The sequence below is a fragment of the Chiloscyllium plagiosum genome, unplaced genomic scaffold (genome assembly GCF_037043375.1).
Source record: "Chiloscyllium plagiosum isolate Xiang-an unplaced genomic scaffold, Cpla_swu_hap1 HiC_scaffold_7, whole genome shotgun sequence".
NCBI lineage: Eukaryota > Metazoa > Chordata > Chondrichthyes > Orectolobiformes > Hemiscylliidae > Chiloscyllium > Chiloscyllium plagiosum.
The window spans coordinates 111,283,064-111,299,146 of record NW_028270145.1 but is presented as its reverse complement, the minus strand read 5'-3'; the positions used below and the strand labels follow the sequence as shown (position 1 = coordinate 111,299,146).

Here is a 16,083-nt window from a genome sequence, read left to right as displayed (position 1 = left end):
AAATTTGGACATTTCCGGAGGAGGACCAGAAATGGACACTCTGCAACATTGCCTTTAATGATTCTTCTGAAGTCCACGGGCTATTTGTTTAAACATACTGACGTTTTAATTTTTGGCTGATGTGTTGCACAACAATCTCAAGAGCTGACCAATGCATAGCCGGAAGGACACCAGCAAAATTGATCAGGGTGCCAATCTGATTGTAGTGAGACAAGTTATACGTAAAAATGCAAGAAACAGGAGCTAAAGTAGATCATTTGGCCCCTTGAGCCTGCTCTGCCATTTCACCAGATCATGCTCATCTGTTTGTATTCTGAATACCAAAAATGCCTGATTCCTTCGCCCAGCAGGAATGTATCAATTTCAACCTTACAAATATTGAGTAACCCCATCTTCATTATCGTTTGAGGTAGTCAGTCCCTAAGTCACACAACACTCTGAGAAAGAAGAAAAGAGTCTCCTCATCTCATTCCTCAGTAATCCCTAATTTTAAAACAGTGCCTCCAGTTCTGGAGTTACCCAATGAGGAAGCATTCTTTTCACATTCACCTTGTCAATAACACTCAGAATCTTGTACTGTTCAGTATATGTACTGCTTTAGGACAAAGTGCACTACTATGGCCAGCTACACTCACTATTTTAACTAACATGAGTCCCAGATAACAACATTTAATCAAGTCCACAATAGTCTCTTTTTTTTTAAGTAAATAATGTAGTAAATGCTTCTGTGGTTACAGACGTGAAAGAAAACCAGAGAGTGGAAAAGCTAATCCTTTATTAACCCTTGGAACGAAGTTTTAGGTCTTCTAATATTCCTCACGGTCAAGTTCAGCACTGTCAATACCAACTTCTTCATAATCTTTCTCTAGGGCTGCCAAATCATCACGGGCCTCTGAAAATTCCCCTTCTTCCATCCCCTCACCCACGTACCAATGTACAAAGGCGCGTTTGGCGTACATCAGATCGAACTTGTGATTGAGACGAGCCCAGGCTTCAGCGATAGCTGTGCTGTTACTCAACATACACACGGCACGCAGCACCTTGGCCAAGTCCCCACCAGGCACCACAGTTGGAGGCTGGTAATTGATACCAACCTTGAAACCCGTTGGACACCAGTCAACAAATCTAATGGACCGTTTGGTCTTGATGGAGGCAATTGCAGAATTGACATCTTTTGGCACCACGTCCCCTCGATACAGCATACTTACAGCCATGTACTTGCCATTGCGAGGGTCACATTTGACCATCTGGTTCGCTGGCTCAAAACAAGCGTTGGTGAGCTGGGCCACAGAGAGTTGCTCATGGTAAGCCTTCTCAGCAGAGATGACAGGCGCATAGGCAATCAGAGGAAAATGGATACGTGGATATGGAACCAAGTTGGTCTGAAATTCTACAAGGTCAACATTCAAAGCACCTTCAAAGCGAAGGGAGCATGTAATACAGGACACAACCTGAGCAAGCAGCCGGTTCAGGTTGGTGTAGGTCGGACGTTCAACATCCAAATTTCTGCGGCAGATGTCGTAAAGGGCTTCATTGTCTGCGATGAAGCAACAGTCTGAATGTTCAAGGGTGGTGTGTGTTGTGAGGATGGCATTGTAGGGTTCAACCACAGCTGTTGAAATCTGAGGAGCTGGATAGATGGTAAATTCAAACTTGGTTTTTTTGCCATAGTCAACGGTAAGACACTGCATCAAAAGGGAAGTGAAACCAGAACCGGTGCCTCCACCAAAGCTGTGGAACAAGAGGAAACCCTGGAGTCCAGTGCAATCATCAGCCTGCAAGAAATTGGATATATGCTAGATTAACCTAGATTAACTTACATTGAGATTCAAAATACAGCAATGGTGAGTGTACAGGCAAAATTCTTGTTAATTTCTTCTGGTGGGAAATGTTCTTAAAGAAGGAAGTAATGGAGAGAAGTCAATGGACATTTTTGGAAAAGAAAAAATACTATACATTTATGTAGTACCTTTTATGACCTCAGAGCTTTCTGAAGCACCTTTCAAACAATTAAACAACTTTGAACATTAGAAACTGTTGCAATATTGGAAACATTACAACCAATTTCAGTACAGCAAGCTACAAGAAACAGCAATGAAACAATATCCAGATAATCTTTAAAAAAAATAGTTATTTTTGTTCCATTCTAGACATCAAAGGATAAAACTGAAATTTCATCTCTAAAAGCTAAAACAGAAATGAGGAGGAATTTGGCTGGGTTGCTGAATATATTAAAAGCTGAGTTATGGGGAGGGCGTAGGTAGCAAAGTGGTTTGAAGGCTACAACCAGAGTGAGCGATAATCTTAGTGAATGGTGCAGCAGGCCCAATGGGCTGAACAGCCTACTTCTGCTCTCTGTTCTTCTAACATTATGTCATCAGCTGTTAATAAATTGGAATTTCCTGAGGTCATGAAAGTGCTCTGGACATGTTAGGCTCTTTATTCTCATAACAGCCATCAAGGATTTATTTCTTTCAGTTATTAGTTCCCTGTGGCCAAAAGTGAAGACCAACCTCCAGAGTTGTGACTGATAGCAATAAATCCTTTAGCAAAAAAAAGGAGCAATTTACTTAGTTGAACCTTTACCACAATGTAACAATATCTCACTTTTGCACTGAAAATGTTTAACAAACATCTCCATTCTCTTGCTTTCTTCCATGTTGCTCCTGACTGAGAAACCTAAGATACCACTGCAAGAAATAAGGAGTCAATATGAAGTCCATGACAATACCATGGGTTGCATGATGACCTTCTTTCCCTGTTTCCTAAAGAGGTTCTTCACCTGTCCTTTCTTCTCCCCTTCCTAGGTATGACTGAGAATTCACCGAGGAGTGCGGGGGGCAGAGGAGGAACACTCTTAAGCCCATATCTTTAATGCATTTAGTGATATTGAACTTGAGCCTCTGGCATTGCATTAAACATAGTCAATTCACCAAAGATCCTCAGACAGTAGCTTCCAAATCCACGGCCACTTTCCATCTAGAAGGACAAGGACAGCAGATATAAGGGAAGATCATCACCTTCAGGTTCTCCTCCAAGCCACTCACCATCCTGACTTGGAAACACATCACCGTGCCTTCAGTGTTGCTGGCTCAAAATCCTGAAGTTCCTTCTCTAATGGCATTGTGGGTCAACCCACAGCAGGTAGAATGCAGTGGTTCAAGAAGGCTGCTCACCACCATCTTCTCAAGGGGCAACTAGGGATGGGCAATAAATACTGGCCCAGCCAGCGACGTCCACATCTCACAAAATGAATGAATGAAGAAAACCCCTTACCAGTTTGCGTATTCTGTCCAGCGCCAGATCAACGATCTCTCTGCCGATGGTGTAGTGCCCACGAGCATAATTGTTGGCAGCATCTTCCTTGCCAGTGATGAGCTGCTCAGGGTGGAATAGCTGCCGATAGGTACCAGTACGTATCTCATCTAGAGTGAAGAGTAATAATTTTTCAGGATCCAGTTTATCTTTGTTTGGCTTTTCTGCCCATCAAAAAGCTGAACTGAAAGGAAGGGTCTGGAGGGATATGGGCTGGGTGCTGGGAGGTGGGACTAGGTTGGGTTGGGATATCTGGTCGGCATGGACGCGTTGGTCCGAAGGGTCTGTTTCCATGGTGTACATCTCTATGACTCTCTGACTATGACAGTAAAAGTGGAAGGAAATGGAAGCTCTAAAATTCAAGCATTTCCATAGCTATCATTAAGCACAGAACTTTCACCTTATCAGTCAACCTGATGATCACCCAAATTTCTGGGTCAGAAATTTTAAATATTATTGGGTAGGACGAACGCTTACACTTGAGGGAATTCAAGTCTAGTCTGTTCAAGTTAATAGCTTTCTCCAGTGCTAGTATGTTTCAATCATTTTATAATGTTTTGAATGTGTGCTTTGTGTACACAATCCTGAACAGACATTTTGTCGTGGCGCTATCTCTTGATCTGCTATATATGGATCATCTGTGACCCAAGTATTTTGGATTAGTGTTCTAAATCGTTCTGCCACTCAATGTTTAGGAAAAGAAATAAAGGCTTGACATTAAAATCATCATCAAGAATCAGTTTTCATTAGACTTACCAATCACGGTTGGCTCTAAGTCAATAAACAGAGCTCGTGGGACAAGTTTTCCAACACCTGTCTCACTGAAGAAAGTAGTGTAGGAGTTATCTGCAGCTCCATAAGTCCAGTCCCTAGGCATCTGCCCATCGGGCTGGATACCGTGTTCTAAACAGTACAGCTCCCAGCAGGCATTGCCTATCTGGACACCAGCCTGGCCAATGTGGATGGAAATACATTCACGCTATGGAACAAGAAGTGCAAATATCAGTACACGGTGGATCAGGTTAAGTCAAAGCACAAATCACAGTAATCCTAATTAATTAAATGAAATTTATAATCCAAAAACATTTTGATTATGTAATGTAAGAAAAATGTTAAGGTAGTTCACCACTCAGACTAATAATGGTGGACAGCAAGTCTGACGTTTCGCTAGACTATTAATCCGGAGACCCAGGTAATGCTCTGGTGACCCAGATTTGAGACCCACCATTGCAGATGGCGGAATTTGAATTCAATAAAAGAATCTGGAATTAAAAGTCTAATGATGACCATGAAACTATTGTTGATTGTCGGAAAAACCCACAGTTTCACTAGTGTCCCTCAGGGAAGTGAACTGCTGTCCTAATTGATCTGGCCTACGTGACTCCAGACCCACAGCAATGTGACTGACTCTTCACTGCCCTCTGGGCAATTGGAGATGGGCAATAAGTTCTCGCCTAGTCAGCGACGCTCTCATCCTGTGAATGAATTTTTAAAAAGCTATCATCCAGTTTCAGTGGTAATGGGAAAGCAAAACGTACTGTTGGCCTTTATTTCAAAGAAAATGGACGATAAAAATAGGGAAGTTTTGTTAAAACTATAAGAAAAGCTCATTAGACTACACTGGCAATACCGTGAACAGTCTTAAAAGCCTAGAAAATAGGTGTACAAAGTTAAAAATCACACAACATCAGGTTATAGTCCAACAGGTTTAATTGGAAGTACAGTAGCGCCTCAACTTACGAACTTAATATGTTCCGGGACCCGGTTTGCAAACCGAAAAGTTTGCGAACTGAATCAATTTTCCCATTGTTCGGATATTTCCGGAGTCTTTTCTCTTTTTTGTCTCTTGGAGGTTGGTGATGCCACTAGAAAATGATCCAGAGAAACTTGTTTTTTTGCTTTGTTGCAGAATTTTCCGAAAATGGGACATCCCGTTGTCATTTAAAATGTTCGCCTTCGTTCGTGCCTTGAATTTTGTACGTACGTTGAAGCAAAAGTTTACGTACAGTCCTGTTCGTAAACCGATTTGTTCGAGAACGGGGTCGTTCGTATGTCGAGGCGCTACTGTACTAGCTTTCGGAGCGCTGCTCCTTCATTAGGTGGTTGAGAAGTATAAGATTGTAAGACACAGAATTTATAGCAAAAGTTTACAGTGTGATGTAACTGAAATTATATATTGAAAAAGACCTTGGTTGACCTTGACTCATCTGTTAGAATGACCACGTTGGTTTCAATTCTTTCAGATGTAAATTGCAAACCTTTTTTTTAGAAGTTACATTTTCAAGTGAACTTTAACAATTGGTGTCTGTCAGCCCAGATAATGTAATGAAGGTGTGAGCTCCCCTGTGTGATACTGTCTGTGCCACAATGTTTAGACTGATGCTAATCTAAAAAAATGAATTTACAGAATCTTACATGGATTCATGCAGTTTTTGAGTGAAGTAAAATGTAACTCTGCAAGTACAAACTCATTCCATAAACGTGTGTGTGTGTGTGTGTGTGTGTGGTGGGGGTTTATAAATGTCTGTCAGAGAGTGAGTGCATGTGTGTGAGTGTGAGTATAAATGGGTATAGGTCTGTGAGAGGCTGCATGTGTGTGTGTAGAAGTGTGTGCGTATGTGTGAAAGCTAGTGCTTCCAATTAAACCTGTTGGACTATAACCTGGTGTTGTGTGATTTTTAACTTTGTCCACCCCAGTCCAACACCGGCATCTCCAAATCTAGAAAATAGGGCATTGGTCCCTTCTAGCCTTTATAGGAAGGATGTGGAGGCACTGGAACGGGTGCAGAGGAGGTTTACCAGGATGTTGCCTGGTATGGTAGGAAGATCGTATGAGGTAAGGCTGAGGCACTTGGGGTTGTTTTCATTGGAGAAAAGAAGGTTTAGGGGTGACTTGATAGAGGTGTACAAGATGATTAGGGGTTTAGATAGGGTTGACCGTGAGAACCTTTTTCCACGTATGGAGTCAGCTATTACGAGGGGGCATAGCTTTAAATTAAGGGGTGGTAGGTATAGGACAGATGTTAGGGGTAGGTTCTTTACTCAGCGAGTCATGAGTTCATGGAATGCCCTGCCAGTAGCAGTGGTGGACTCTCCCTCTTTATGGGCATTTAAGCGGGCATTGGATAGGCATATGGAGGATAGTGGGCTAGTGTAGGTTAGGTGGGCTTGGATCGGTGCAACATCGAGAGCCAAAGGGCCTGTGCTGCGCTGTATTCTTCTATGTTCTATGTTCTAAGCCTGCTCCATCAATCTATATGATCATGGCTAATCATCCAACTCAATCTCCTATTCTTTTTTTCGCCCCGTACGCTTTGATCCCTTCAGCTCTATGAACTATATGATTAGATTAGATTACTTACAGTGTGGAAACAGGCCCTTAGGCCCAACAAATCCACACCGACCCGCCAAAGCGCAACCCACCCATACCCCTACATTTACACCTAACCTAACACTACAGGCAATTTAGGATGGCCAATTGACCTGACCTGCACATCTTTGGACTGTGGGAGGAAACCGGAGCACCCGGAGGAAACCCACGCAGACTTGGGGAGAATGTGCAAACTCCACACAGTCAGTCGCCTGAGGCGGGAATTGAACCCAGGTCTCTAGCACTGTGAGGCAGCAGTGCTAACCACTGTGCCACATGCTGCCTATAAACTATATCTAACTCCTTCTTGAAAGCATTCACTATTTTGGCCACAACGACTTTCTTTGGCAGAGAATTCCACAGGGTCATCAACTTCTGATAAAAAAAACTTCATCTCATCTCCCCATATACTTAAGTAAAAACAAGGACTGCAGATGCTGGAAACTAGAGCCTGGATTAGAGTGGTGCTGGAAAAGCACAGCAGGTCAAGCAGCATCGGTGACCCCTGGGTCTGGACTCCCCAGTCATCAGGAACAATCTTCCTATGTTTACCCTGTCCAGTTCCTGTTAGAATTTTATACGTTTCTATGAGACCCTCCTCATTCTTCTACACTCCTGTGAATATAGTCCCAATCAATCCAGTCTGTCTTCATACATCAGTCCTGTCATTGTAGGAATCAGATTGGCAAACCTTTGTTACACTCACTTCATAGTCAGAACTGCCTTCCTTGCATAAGGAGACCATAACTGCAAGAATTGCTCCAGGTATGGTCTCACCAAGGCATTGTACAATTGCAGCAAAATCTGTGCTTCTGTATGCAAATTGTCTTGCTGTGAATACCAATATACTATTTGCCTTCCACGCTGCCTGCTGCACCTGCATGCTTACTTTCAGCAGTCTTAGTTCCGTTATCGAAGGAAAGATATTCTGAAATTGAAGGCAGTTCAGAGAAGGTTCACTAAGTTCATTCCAGATGTGGAAGAATTTTCTTGTGAGGGACAGTTGAGCTGATTGGGTCTGTACTCATTCGAGTTAAGAAGAATGAGAGGAGATCTTACTGAAAGGTTCAAGATTCTTAGGAGTTTAGATCAGAATGGTGCTGGAAATCAGATTTTCTGCTCCTCGGATGCTGCCTGACCTGCTGTGCTTTTCCAGCACCACACTGATCTAAACTCTGGTTTCCAGCATCTGCAGTCCTCACTGTTGCCTCAAGATTCTTAGGAGTCTTGCAATAGTAGATGTAGAGAGGCTATTTCACTTTATGGGAGAGCCTAGGACCAGAGGACATAATCTCAGAATAAGAGGCTGTCCATTTAAGGAAGAGATGATGAGGAATTTCTTCTCTCAGAAGGTAGTGAATGTGGCATTATTTACTTCAGAGATCTGTCAAGACTGACTTATTAAGTATATATAAGGGTGAGATAAACAGATTTGTAATCAATACGGGAATCTCAGATTATGGGGATAAGGCAGGAAAGTAGAGTTGAAAATTATCAAATCAGCCTTAAACTCACTGAATAGTGGAACAGACCTGCTCCTGCATCTCATGATCTTTCTGGATAAGTAATTTACAAAATCAATACTGTAATCAAGCAGAAAATTCTATAAAGGGCTGAAGAATTTCTCTTCTGATACACAGCAGCACAAAGGTTAGCACTGCTGCCTCACAGCGCCAGGGACCAGGGTTCAGTTTCACCCTCGGGCAACTGTCTGTGTGGAGTTTGCACATTTGCCATGTCTGCACGTGTTTTCTTTGGGTGCTCAGCTTTCCTCCCACAGTCCAGGTTAAGTGGATTGGCCACGATACATTGCTCCATGGTGTTCAGGGATGTGCAGGCTAGGTGGGAAATGTGGTGTTACAGTGATAGGGTAGGAATGTGGGTCAGGTGGGATGCTCTTTGGAGGGTCAGTGTGACTTGATGGAGTAAATGGCCTGTTTCTACACTGTAGGGATTAGCGGGTTTTGAGAAGATTTGTAGCTCAGGTTGCGATTCTGGACGTAAGTTTACTCAGTGAGCTGGAAAGTTCGTTTTCAGACATTTCGTCACTATACTAGGTAACATCATCAGTGAGCTCCGGTGAAGCGCTAGTGTTATGACCCGCTTTCTATTTATGTGTTTAGGTTTCCTTGGGTTGGTGGTGTCATTTTCTGTGGTGATGTCATTTCCTGTTCTTTTTCTCAAGGGGTGGTAAATGGGGTCCAAGTCAAGGTGTTTGTTGATACAGTTCTGTTTGGAATGCCATGCTTCTAGGAATTCTCATATCTGTCTCTGTTTGGCTTGTCCTAGGATGGATGTGTTGTCCCAATCGAAGTGGTGTCCTTCCATCTGTGTGTAAGGATAGTAGTGATAGTAGGTTATATCTTTTTGTGGCTAGTTGATGTTCATGTATCCTGGTGGCTAGGTTTTTGCCTGTTTGTCCAATGTAATGTTTGTTACAGTTCCTGCAACGTATTTTGTAAATGACGTTCGTTTTGCTTGTTGTCTGGATATGGTCTTTTAAGTTCATTAGCTGCTGTTTTAGTGTGTTGGTGGGTTTGTGGGCTACCATGATGCCAAGAGGTCTGAGTAGCCTGGCAGTCATTTCTGAGATGTCTGATGTAGGGGAGGGTGGCTTGGATTTCTGGACATGTTTTGTCTATTTGTTTGGGTTTGTTGCTGAGAAATCAGTGGACTGTGTTCATTGGGTATCCATTCTTTTTGAATACACTGTATAAGTGATTTTCCTCTGCTCTTCATAATTCCTCTGTGCTGCAGTGAGTGGTAGCTCATTGAAATAATGTTCTAATGCAGCTTCGTTTGTAGGTGTTGGGATGATTGCTTCTGTAGTTCAGTATTTGGTCCGTATGTGTTGTTTTCCTGTAGACTCTGGTTTGAAGTTCCCCATTGGCTGTTTGCTCTACTTTGACATCTAGGAATGGCAGTTTGTTGTTGTTTTCCTCCCCTTTAGTGAATTTTATGCCAGTAAGGATATTATTGATGGTCTTGAAGGTTTCCTCTAATTTGCTTCTTGGTCATCCATGTAGCGGACCCAAAGTTTGGGTTGGATGGTTGGCAGAGCTGTTTGTTCATGTCTCTGCATTACAGCCTCTGCTAAGAACCCTGATATCAGAGATCCCATGGGTGTCCTGTTGGTTTGTCTGTAGATTTTGTTGTTGAAGGTGAAGTGAGTGGTAAGGCATATGTCCACTAGCTTGACGATGTTGTCCTTACTGATGAAGTTTGTGGTGTTTGGTGTATTTGTCTTTGGGTCTTCTAATAGTGTAGTCAGTGTTTCCTTGGCCAGGTTGATATTGATGGATGTGAACAGGGCTGTTACATCAAAGGAGACCAATATTTCATCCTCTTCTATCTTAGTGTCTTTGATGGCGTCAGGAATTCTTGGGTGGAGTGAATGGAGTAGTGTGAGTCTTCTACTAAGTGTTTTAGTCTTTGGTGTAGCTCCTTGGCTAATCTGTATGTTAGCGTTCCAGGTAGCGAGACTATGGGTCTGAGGGGTGATCCTGGTTTGTGAATTTTGGGTAATCCTAGAAGCATGGTGTGTTGGATCCATCTGGTTTCATTTTTTGGAAGTCTGTCTTGTCTAATTCTCCAGATTTCTTAAGTGTTTTGAGTAGGGCAGTGATTCGATTTTCTAGTTGTAGGGTTGAGTCTACTGCCACCTGTTGGTAAGTGTCGGTATCTGCAAGCAGTGCGTTCACTTTCTCAACATAGTCTATCAGTTTAAAATGACTGTCAAGCGTCCTTTGTCTGTAGGTAGGATAACAATGTTTTTATCTCTTTTTTTGAGTTCTCCCAGTGCTTTCCTTTCTTGTGTATTGAGTGTGTGTCCTTCCTTTATCCTGCTTAATGTTGGTGTAACTGTCTGTCTGATGGTTTGTTGGGTTTCATCTGTGAGTTTATTGTCTTTCAGTGTTGTTTCTAATACTGCTAAGAAATATTTCCTGTTGTAATTTAATCCTCTTACTAAGACGGCTTTTTCAGTGTCTGTTAAGGGTGGGTCAGATAAGTTTTTTTATCCATGCTTCTAGGTTGTCTGTGTTGTTATTTTGTGTGAGTTCGCCCACTATCACTAGTATCCTTACAGATGAAGAAGGACACCACTTTGACTGGGACAACACATCCATCCTACGACAAGTCAAACAGAGATACTCACAAGAATTCCTAGAAGCATGGCATTCTAAACGGAATTATTAACAAACACATCGGCTTGGACCCCATTTATCACCCTCTGAGAAAAAGAACAGGAAATGACATCACCACAGAAAATAACACCGCTGCAGGAATAACACCGCCAACCCAAGGAAACCTAAACGCATAAATAGAAAGTAGGCCATAACACCAGTGCTTCATCCGGAGGCTCACTGATGAAGTTATCTGGTATGGTGACGGTATGTCTGAAAACGAACCTTCCAGCTCAGCAAGCAAACTTACATCATTGTAAGGATTGTATGAGGGCAACTCCAGTCTGTAATGTTAAAAATAAGGTTTCAATAAATATGATTTATTGTTAAACCAAGATTTTGAATATAAAAATATATTATTTTAGCAATCCAAAATGATACTGGCGGAAAGCAATAATAAAAATGATTTCTTCTAGCATGCCTCACATATACTTACAGGGTTGTCATAAAGAGTTGACAAATATTCAGCCGTTAATACTTTTATGCAATAAACCATTGGTATTTACTGCCAGAGAGACCATGAGGTATACAAAATTTAGGTCAGGCATCAAGTCTACTATTTGAATTTGCTTAATGACTGAGCCCGGACAGTCCTCAGTAGTAAAGAATTCCACAGATTCACTACCCTAGAGAAGAAAATTCTCCTCATCTGTGTTAAATAGACAACCCCTTACTCTGAAAATATGTTCTCTATAAAAAGAACACAGAAAACAAGAGCAGGAATAGGCTATTCAGTCATCAAGGTCTGCCATTCAACAAGACCATGGATGATCCTCTCTTAAAGTCATATTCTCACTTTCTCCCCATATCCCTTGATCCCTTTAGCCCCTAGTTATTAATCAATCTATCAATTCATCTGTTTTGACTGTCCAATGACTTGGCCTCCACAGCCTTCTGTGGTACAGAATTCCACAAGATCACCATTGTCCGTGTGAAGACATTTCTAATCGCAATCCGAAATGGTTTACCATTTATCCTAACACTGCGACCCCTTGGATCTGGATCTTCATCCTTGACCAGAGATAATATCATCCAGTCTGTCCAACCTTGTCAGAGTTTTATGCATTTCAATAAGATCCTGTCTCGTTTTTCTAAACTCCAGTGAATATAGGTCCATTTGACCCAATCTCTCTTCACGACAAATCTTCGTGCCAGCTCAAGAATCAGCTTGGTAAACCATTGCTGCATTCTCTTCAGAACATAAGGTCTAGAAGCAGGACTAAGCAATTCAGCCCCTCGAGCTTTCTCCACTATTTGAAATGACCATGGCTGGTCTAATCTTGGCCTCAACTCCATTTTCTTGCCCACTCTTCAATGCATTATTAATTAAAAATCAATTTCCTCCTTCAATTTACTCAATGTCCCAGCTTTCACTGCACTCTGAGGTAGTGAATTCCACAGATTCACAACCTTTTGAGAGAAATATTTTTTATCTCTGTTTTAAATCTAAGACTATGACCTCTCATTCTAGATTGTCCCATATAAGGAACATTCTATGTCTACTTTGTCAATTCCCTTTAGCCCTTATTTGCCTCAATTAGATCTTGTCTCATCTTTCTAAATTCCAGAGAGTATTGGCCTAAACTACTCAGTAAGACAAACCCCTCATCTCTAGAATTAATCTAGTGAACTTCCTCTCAACTACCTCCAACACAACATCCATTCTCAAGTAGAGAGACTAAAACTGTGTGCAATTATCTCCCGTTGTGGTCTCACTAGTGCCTTGTACAGCTGCATTTATGGCAAGTATATCTTAGATAAGGTGATCAAATCTGCACACAATACTCCATGTGTGAGCTCACGAGGGCCCAGCACAGCTGCATTAAGACTTCATTCCTCCTGTGTCAAACCCTCTCACAACAAAGGGCAACATACCATTTTCATTCAAACTGCTTGCTGCATCTGCATGCTTGCTTTCAAGTGACTGGTGTACCAGGACACCCAGGTCCCTTTGTATATCAACATTTCTCAATCTATCACCATTTAAATACTTTGCTATTCTGTTTTTCTGACCAAATGGAAAATTTCATACTTATCAATCGGATGCATCTGCCATGCTTTTGCCATTTTACTCAGTTTGTCTAAATTGCCTTGAAGCCTTTTACATTCTCATAACCACTCTCAAACTCACCTGATTCCGTATCATCAGCAAATGTGGAAATTACATTTTAATCCCTCAACCAAATCATTAACAAGAAGACACTGAACATAATGGACAACTTAAACTTTGTTTCTGAGTTGCTTTGTGGAGTGATTTTGTGTCTGGTGAGTTGCTGGTCCAGTGAAGGTATGTACCTGTGAGCTGACAGTTAATTAGTATTAACGGAGCAGAATATACCACTGTAACAATTCCTGCAGTTAAGACTAAGGGGAAAGATGCTGTTAATGATACATCTGTACTGATCTCTGCAGTGCCAACACAAACTGAATTTCCTGTTTCCACTCTGTATATTCTGACTATCACACCAAACCCATGTTCATTATTTCTATATCCCTTTCTTTTGCCTCTTGGCTCCTTCTCCTCTGTCTCCTCCTATTCCTGTCTATCAGCCATAATACGTTTCCTCGTCTCTTTTTGGATATTCTGCTCCACCCAACCCTATTCAACTCAACATTACTTCTTGTCCTCCTGACACCATTCTCAGCTTGAACTCACCTTGAATACACTGATAGCTACCTTTTGTGTTGACTGTGAACAGCTCGTTGAAATTTATTAGCAGCTTCCCTGCCCTTTCTTGCCTACTTTCTCATCCACACACACACTCCATCCAATTCAAATCATCCCATCTATGCCAGCAGATTAATCAGCTACACTCTCCTTTCCAATCCTCTCCCCCAAAATGCCTGTTCACTCATGAGCCACTGCATTGTCTTCCTGATCTTGACTGGGACAGAAAACAAGGAGTAGGGTGGCAGGTGGACTGGGTAGTGAAGAAGGCATTTGGTACGTTTGCCTTTATTGGTTCAGTGCATTGAGTAGAGGATTGGGAGGTCATGATGCACTCAATCCCAGGCATTGTACGACTGCCCACTTTTAGAATGATGTGGGGATTGGCCAAGGAACACAACTGGGGCTTTGCAATCTCATTCTTGACAAGGTTGTTCACCAAGCCTGCCTCCCAAAGTTGAGGTAGCTGAGAATGTGATAGGTGGATCACCTACCTATCGAATTCTTAGCTACCTTCTCCCCCAGCCCCATTCCCTCACATTTATCATTCAGCCCCCCCAACCCACAAGTCTCATTCCTGATGGAGGGCTTATGCCTGAAACGTCGATTCTCCTGCTCCTCGGGTACTGCCTGATCTGCTCTGCTTTTCCAGCATCACTCTTGACTCTGATCTCCAGAATCTGCAGTCCTCACTTTCGCCTGCCTCCACTGTTTTTTTTTAAATAAAAACCCAAAGCCTCACAACCTCTTTATTTTCTTTAAAATTCAGAAGTCACACAACACCAGGTTACAGTCCAACAGGTTTATTTGAAATCATAAACTTTCAGAGCATAGTCCCTTTTTCAGTGAAGTGAGAGAGAAGCGCACAGACACAACTTATAGGCAGAGAGATCAAGAGATCATTCCAGATCCTTTGATCTCTTTGCCTATAAATTCTGTGTATGTATCCTTCTCTCTTCACTTTTCCCGACGAAGGGACTACGCTCCGAAAGCTTGTGATTTCAAAATAAACCTGTTGGACTGTAACCTGGTATTGAGTGACTTCTGACCTTCTCCAGCCCAGTCCAACACCAGCACCTCCACATCATATTTTCTTACAGACAGCTTAGTACCTCTCGTTGAATCTCTCTTAAAAAAGCCAAAGTAACCTGTTAAAGCCACAGCATCGTCACGGGGTGGGATGGGGTATTGGGGGTGATGGGGTATTTGAGGGAGTGATGGGACATTTGGGAGATGATGGGGCATTTGGGGGCATTTAAAGGGTGATGGGTTTTGTGGAGAGGATAGGTATTTGACAGAATGATGGCATAATTGGGGCTAATTGGCCATTTGGGGGTGTGATGGGACATTGGGAGTGATGGGGTGTTTGGGGGAATGATGGGGTATTTGGTGGGGTAATGGATTTTGGAGGGATGAGGTATTTCACAGGGTGATGGGCTGTTTAGGGGATATTTGGAGAGTGAAGGGTATTTGGGAGGTATTTGAAGGGTGATGAGGTATTTGGGTGGTAATGAGGTATTTGGGAGTTATTTGAGGGGGTATGATGGGATATTTGGTGGTGAGGGGGCATTTGGGGGTGTGATGGGTAATTGGGGGTATTTGGGGTGAGGGGTTATTTAGGGATATTGGAAGGGTGATGGGGTATTTGCGGGGTAATGGGGTATTTGGCAGTGAGGAGGTGTTTAGGGATATTGGAAGGGTGATGGGTTATTTTGGGGTGGGGGGTATTTGGGGGTAAGATGTGGTATTTAGTGGTGATGGGGTATTTAGGATGAGTGGGGATTGAGTGGTGATGGGGTATTTAGTGGTGAGGGGGTATTTGGGGATGAGGGGTATTTAGTGGTGATGGGGTTTTGGGGGTGAGGGTGTATTTAGTGGTGATGGGGTATTTGGGGGTGTGATGGGGGTATTTAGTGGTGATGGGATATTTGGGGGTGATGGGGTATTTGGGGGTGTGATGGGGTATTTAGTGTTGATGGGATATTTGGGGGTGTGATGGGGTATTTAGTGGTGATGGGGTATTTGGGGGTGTGATGGGGTATATGGGTGAGGGGATTTAGTGGTGATGGGGTATTTGAGGTTGAGGAGTATTTGGGGGTGAGGGGGTATTTGGGGTGTGATGGGGTATTTGGGGGTGTGATGGGGGTATTTAGTGGCGAGGGAGGCATTTAGTGGTGATGGGGTATTTGGGGGTGTGATGGGGTATATGGGTGAGAGGGGATTTAGTGGTGATGGGGTATTGGAGGTCGAGGAGTATTTGGGGGTGAGGGGGTATTTGGGGGTGTGATGGGGGTATTTAGTGGTGAGGGAGGTATTTAGTGGTGATGGGGGTATTTAGCAGTGAGGGGGGTATTTGGGGGTGATGGGGGCATTTGGGGGTGAGATGGGGTATTTAGCGGTGAGGGGGGTATTTAGCGGTGAGGGGGTATTTAGTGGTAATGGGGGTATTTAGCAGTGAGGGGGGTATTTTGGGGGAGTGAGGGGGTATTTAGTGGTGAGGGGGTATTTAAAGGTGAGGGGGTATTTAGCAGTGAGGGGGTATTTGG

The 16,083-nt window shown here is 42.8% G+C and overlaps 1 protein-coding gene across 1 annotated transcript; it reads right to left on the bottom strand.

The window, feature by feature from the left end:
* Positions 1–806: 806 nt before the first annotated feature.
* Positions 807–7,079, bottom strand: LOC122551815 (tubulin alpha-3 chain-like). Its single transcript, XM_087988628.1, has 4 exons — positions 7,059–7,079; positions 4,072–4,294; positions 3,277–3,425; positions 807–1,775 (listed from the first exon to the last, which is right to left on the bottom strand). The coding sequence occupies exons 1-4, from the start codon at positions 7,077–7,079 to the stop codon at positions 807–809; spliced, it is 1,362 nt and encodes a 453-aa protein (XP_087844754.1).
* Positions 7,080–16,083: the final 9,004 nt, after the last annotated feature.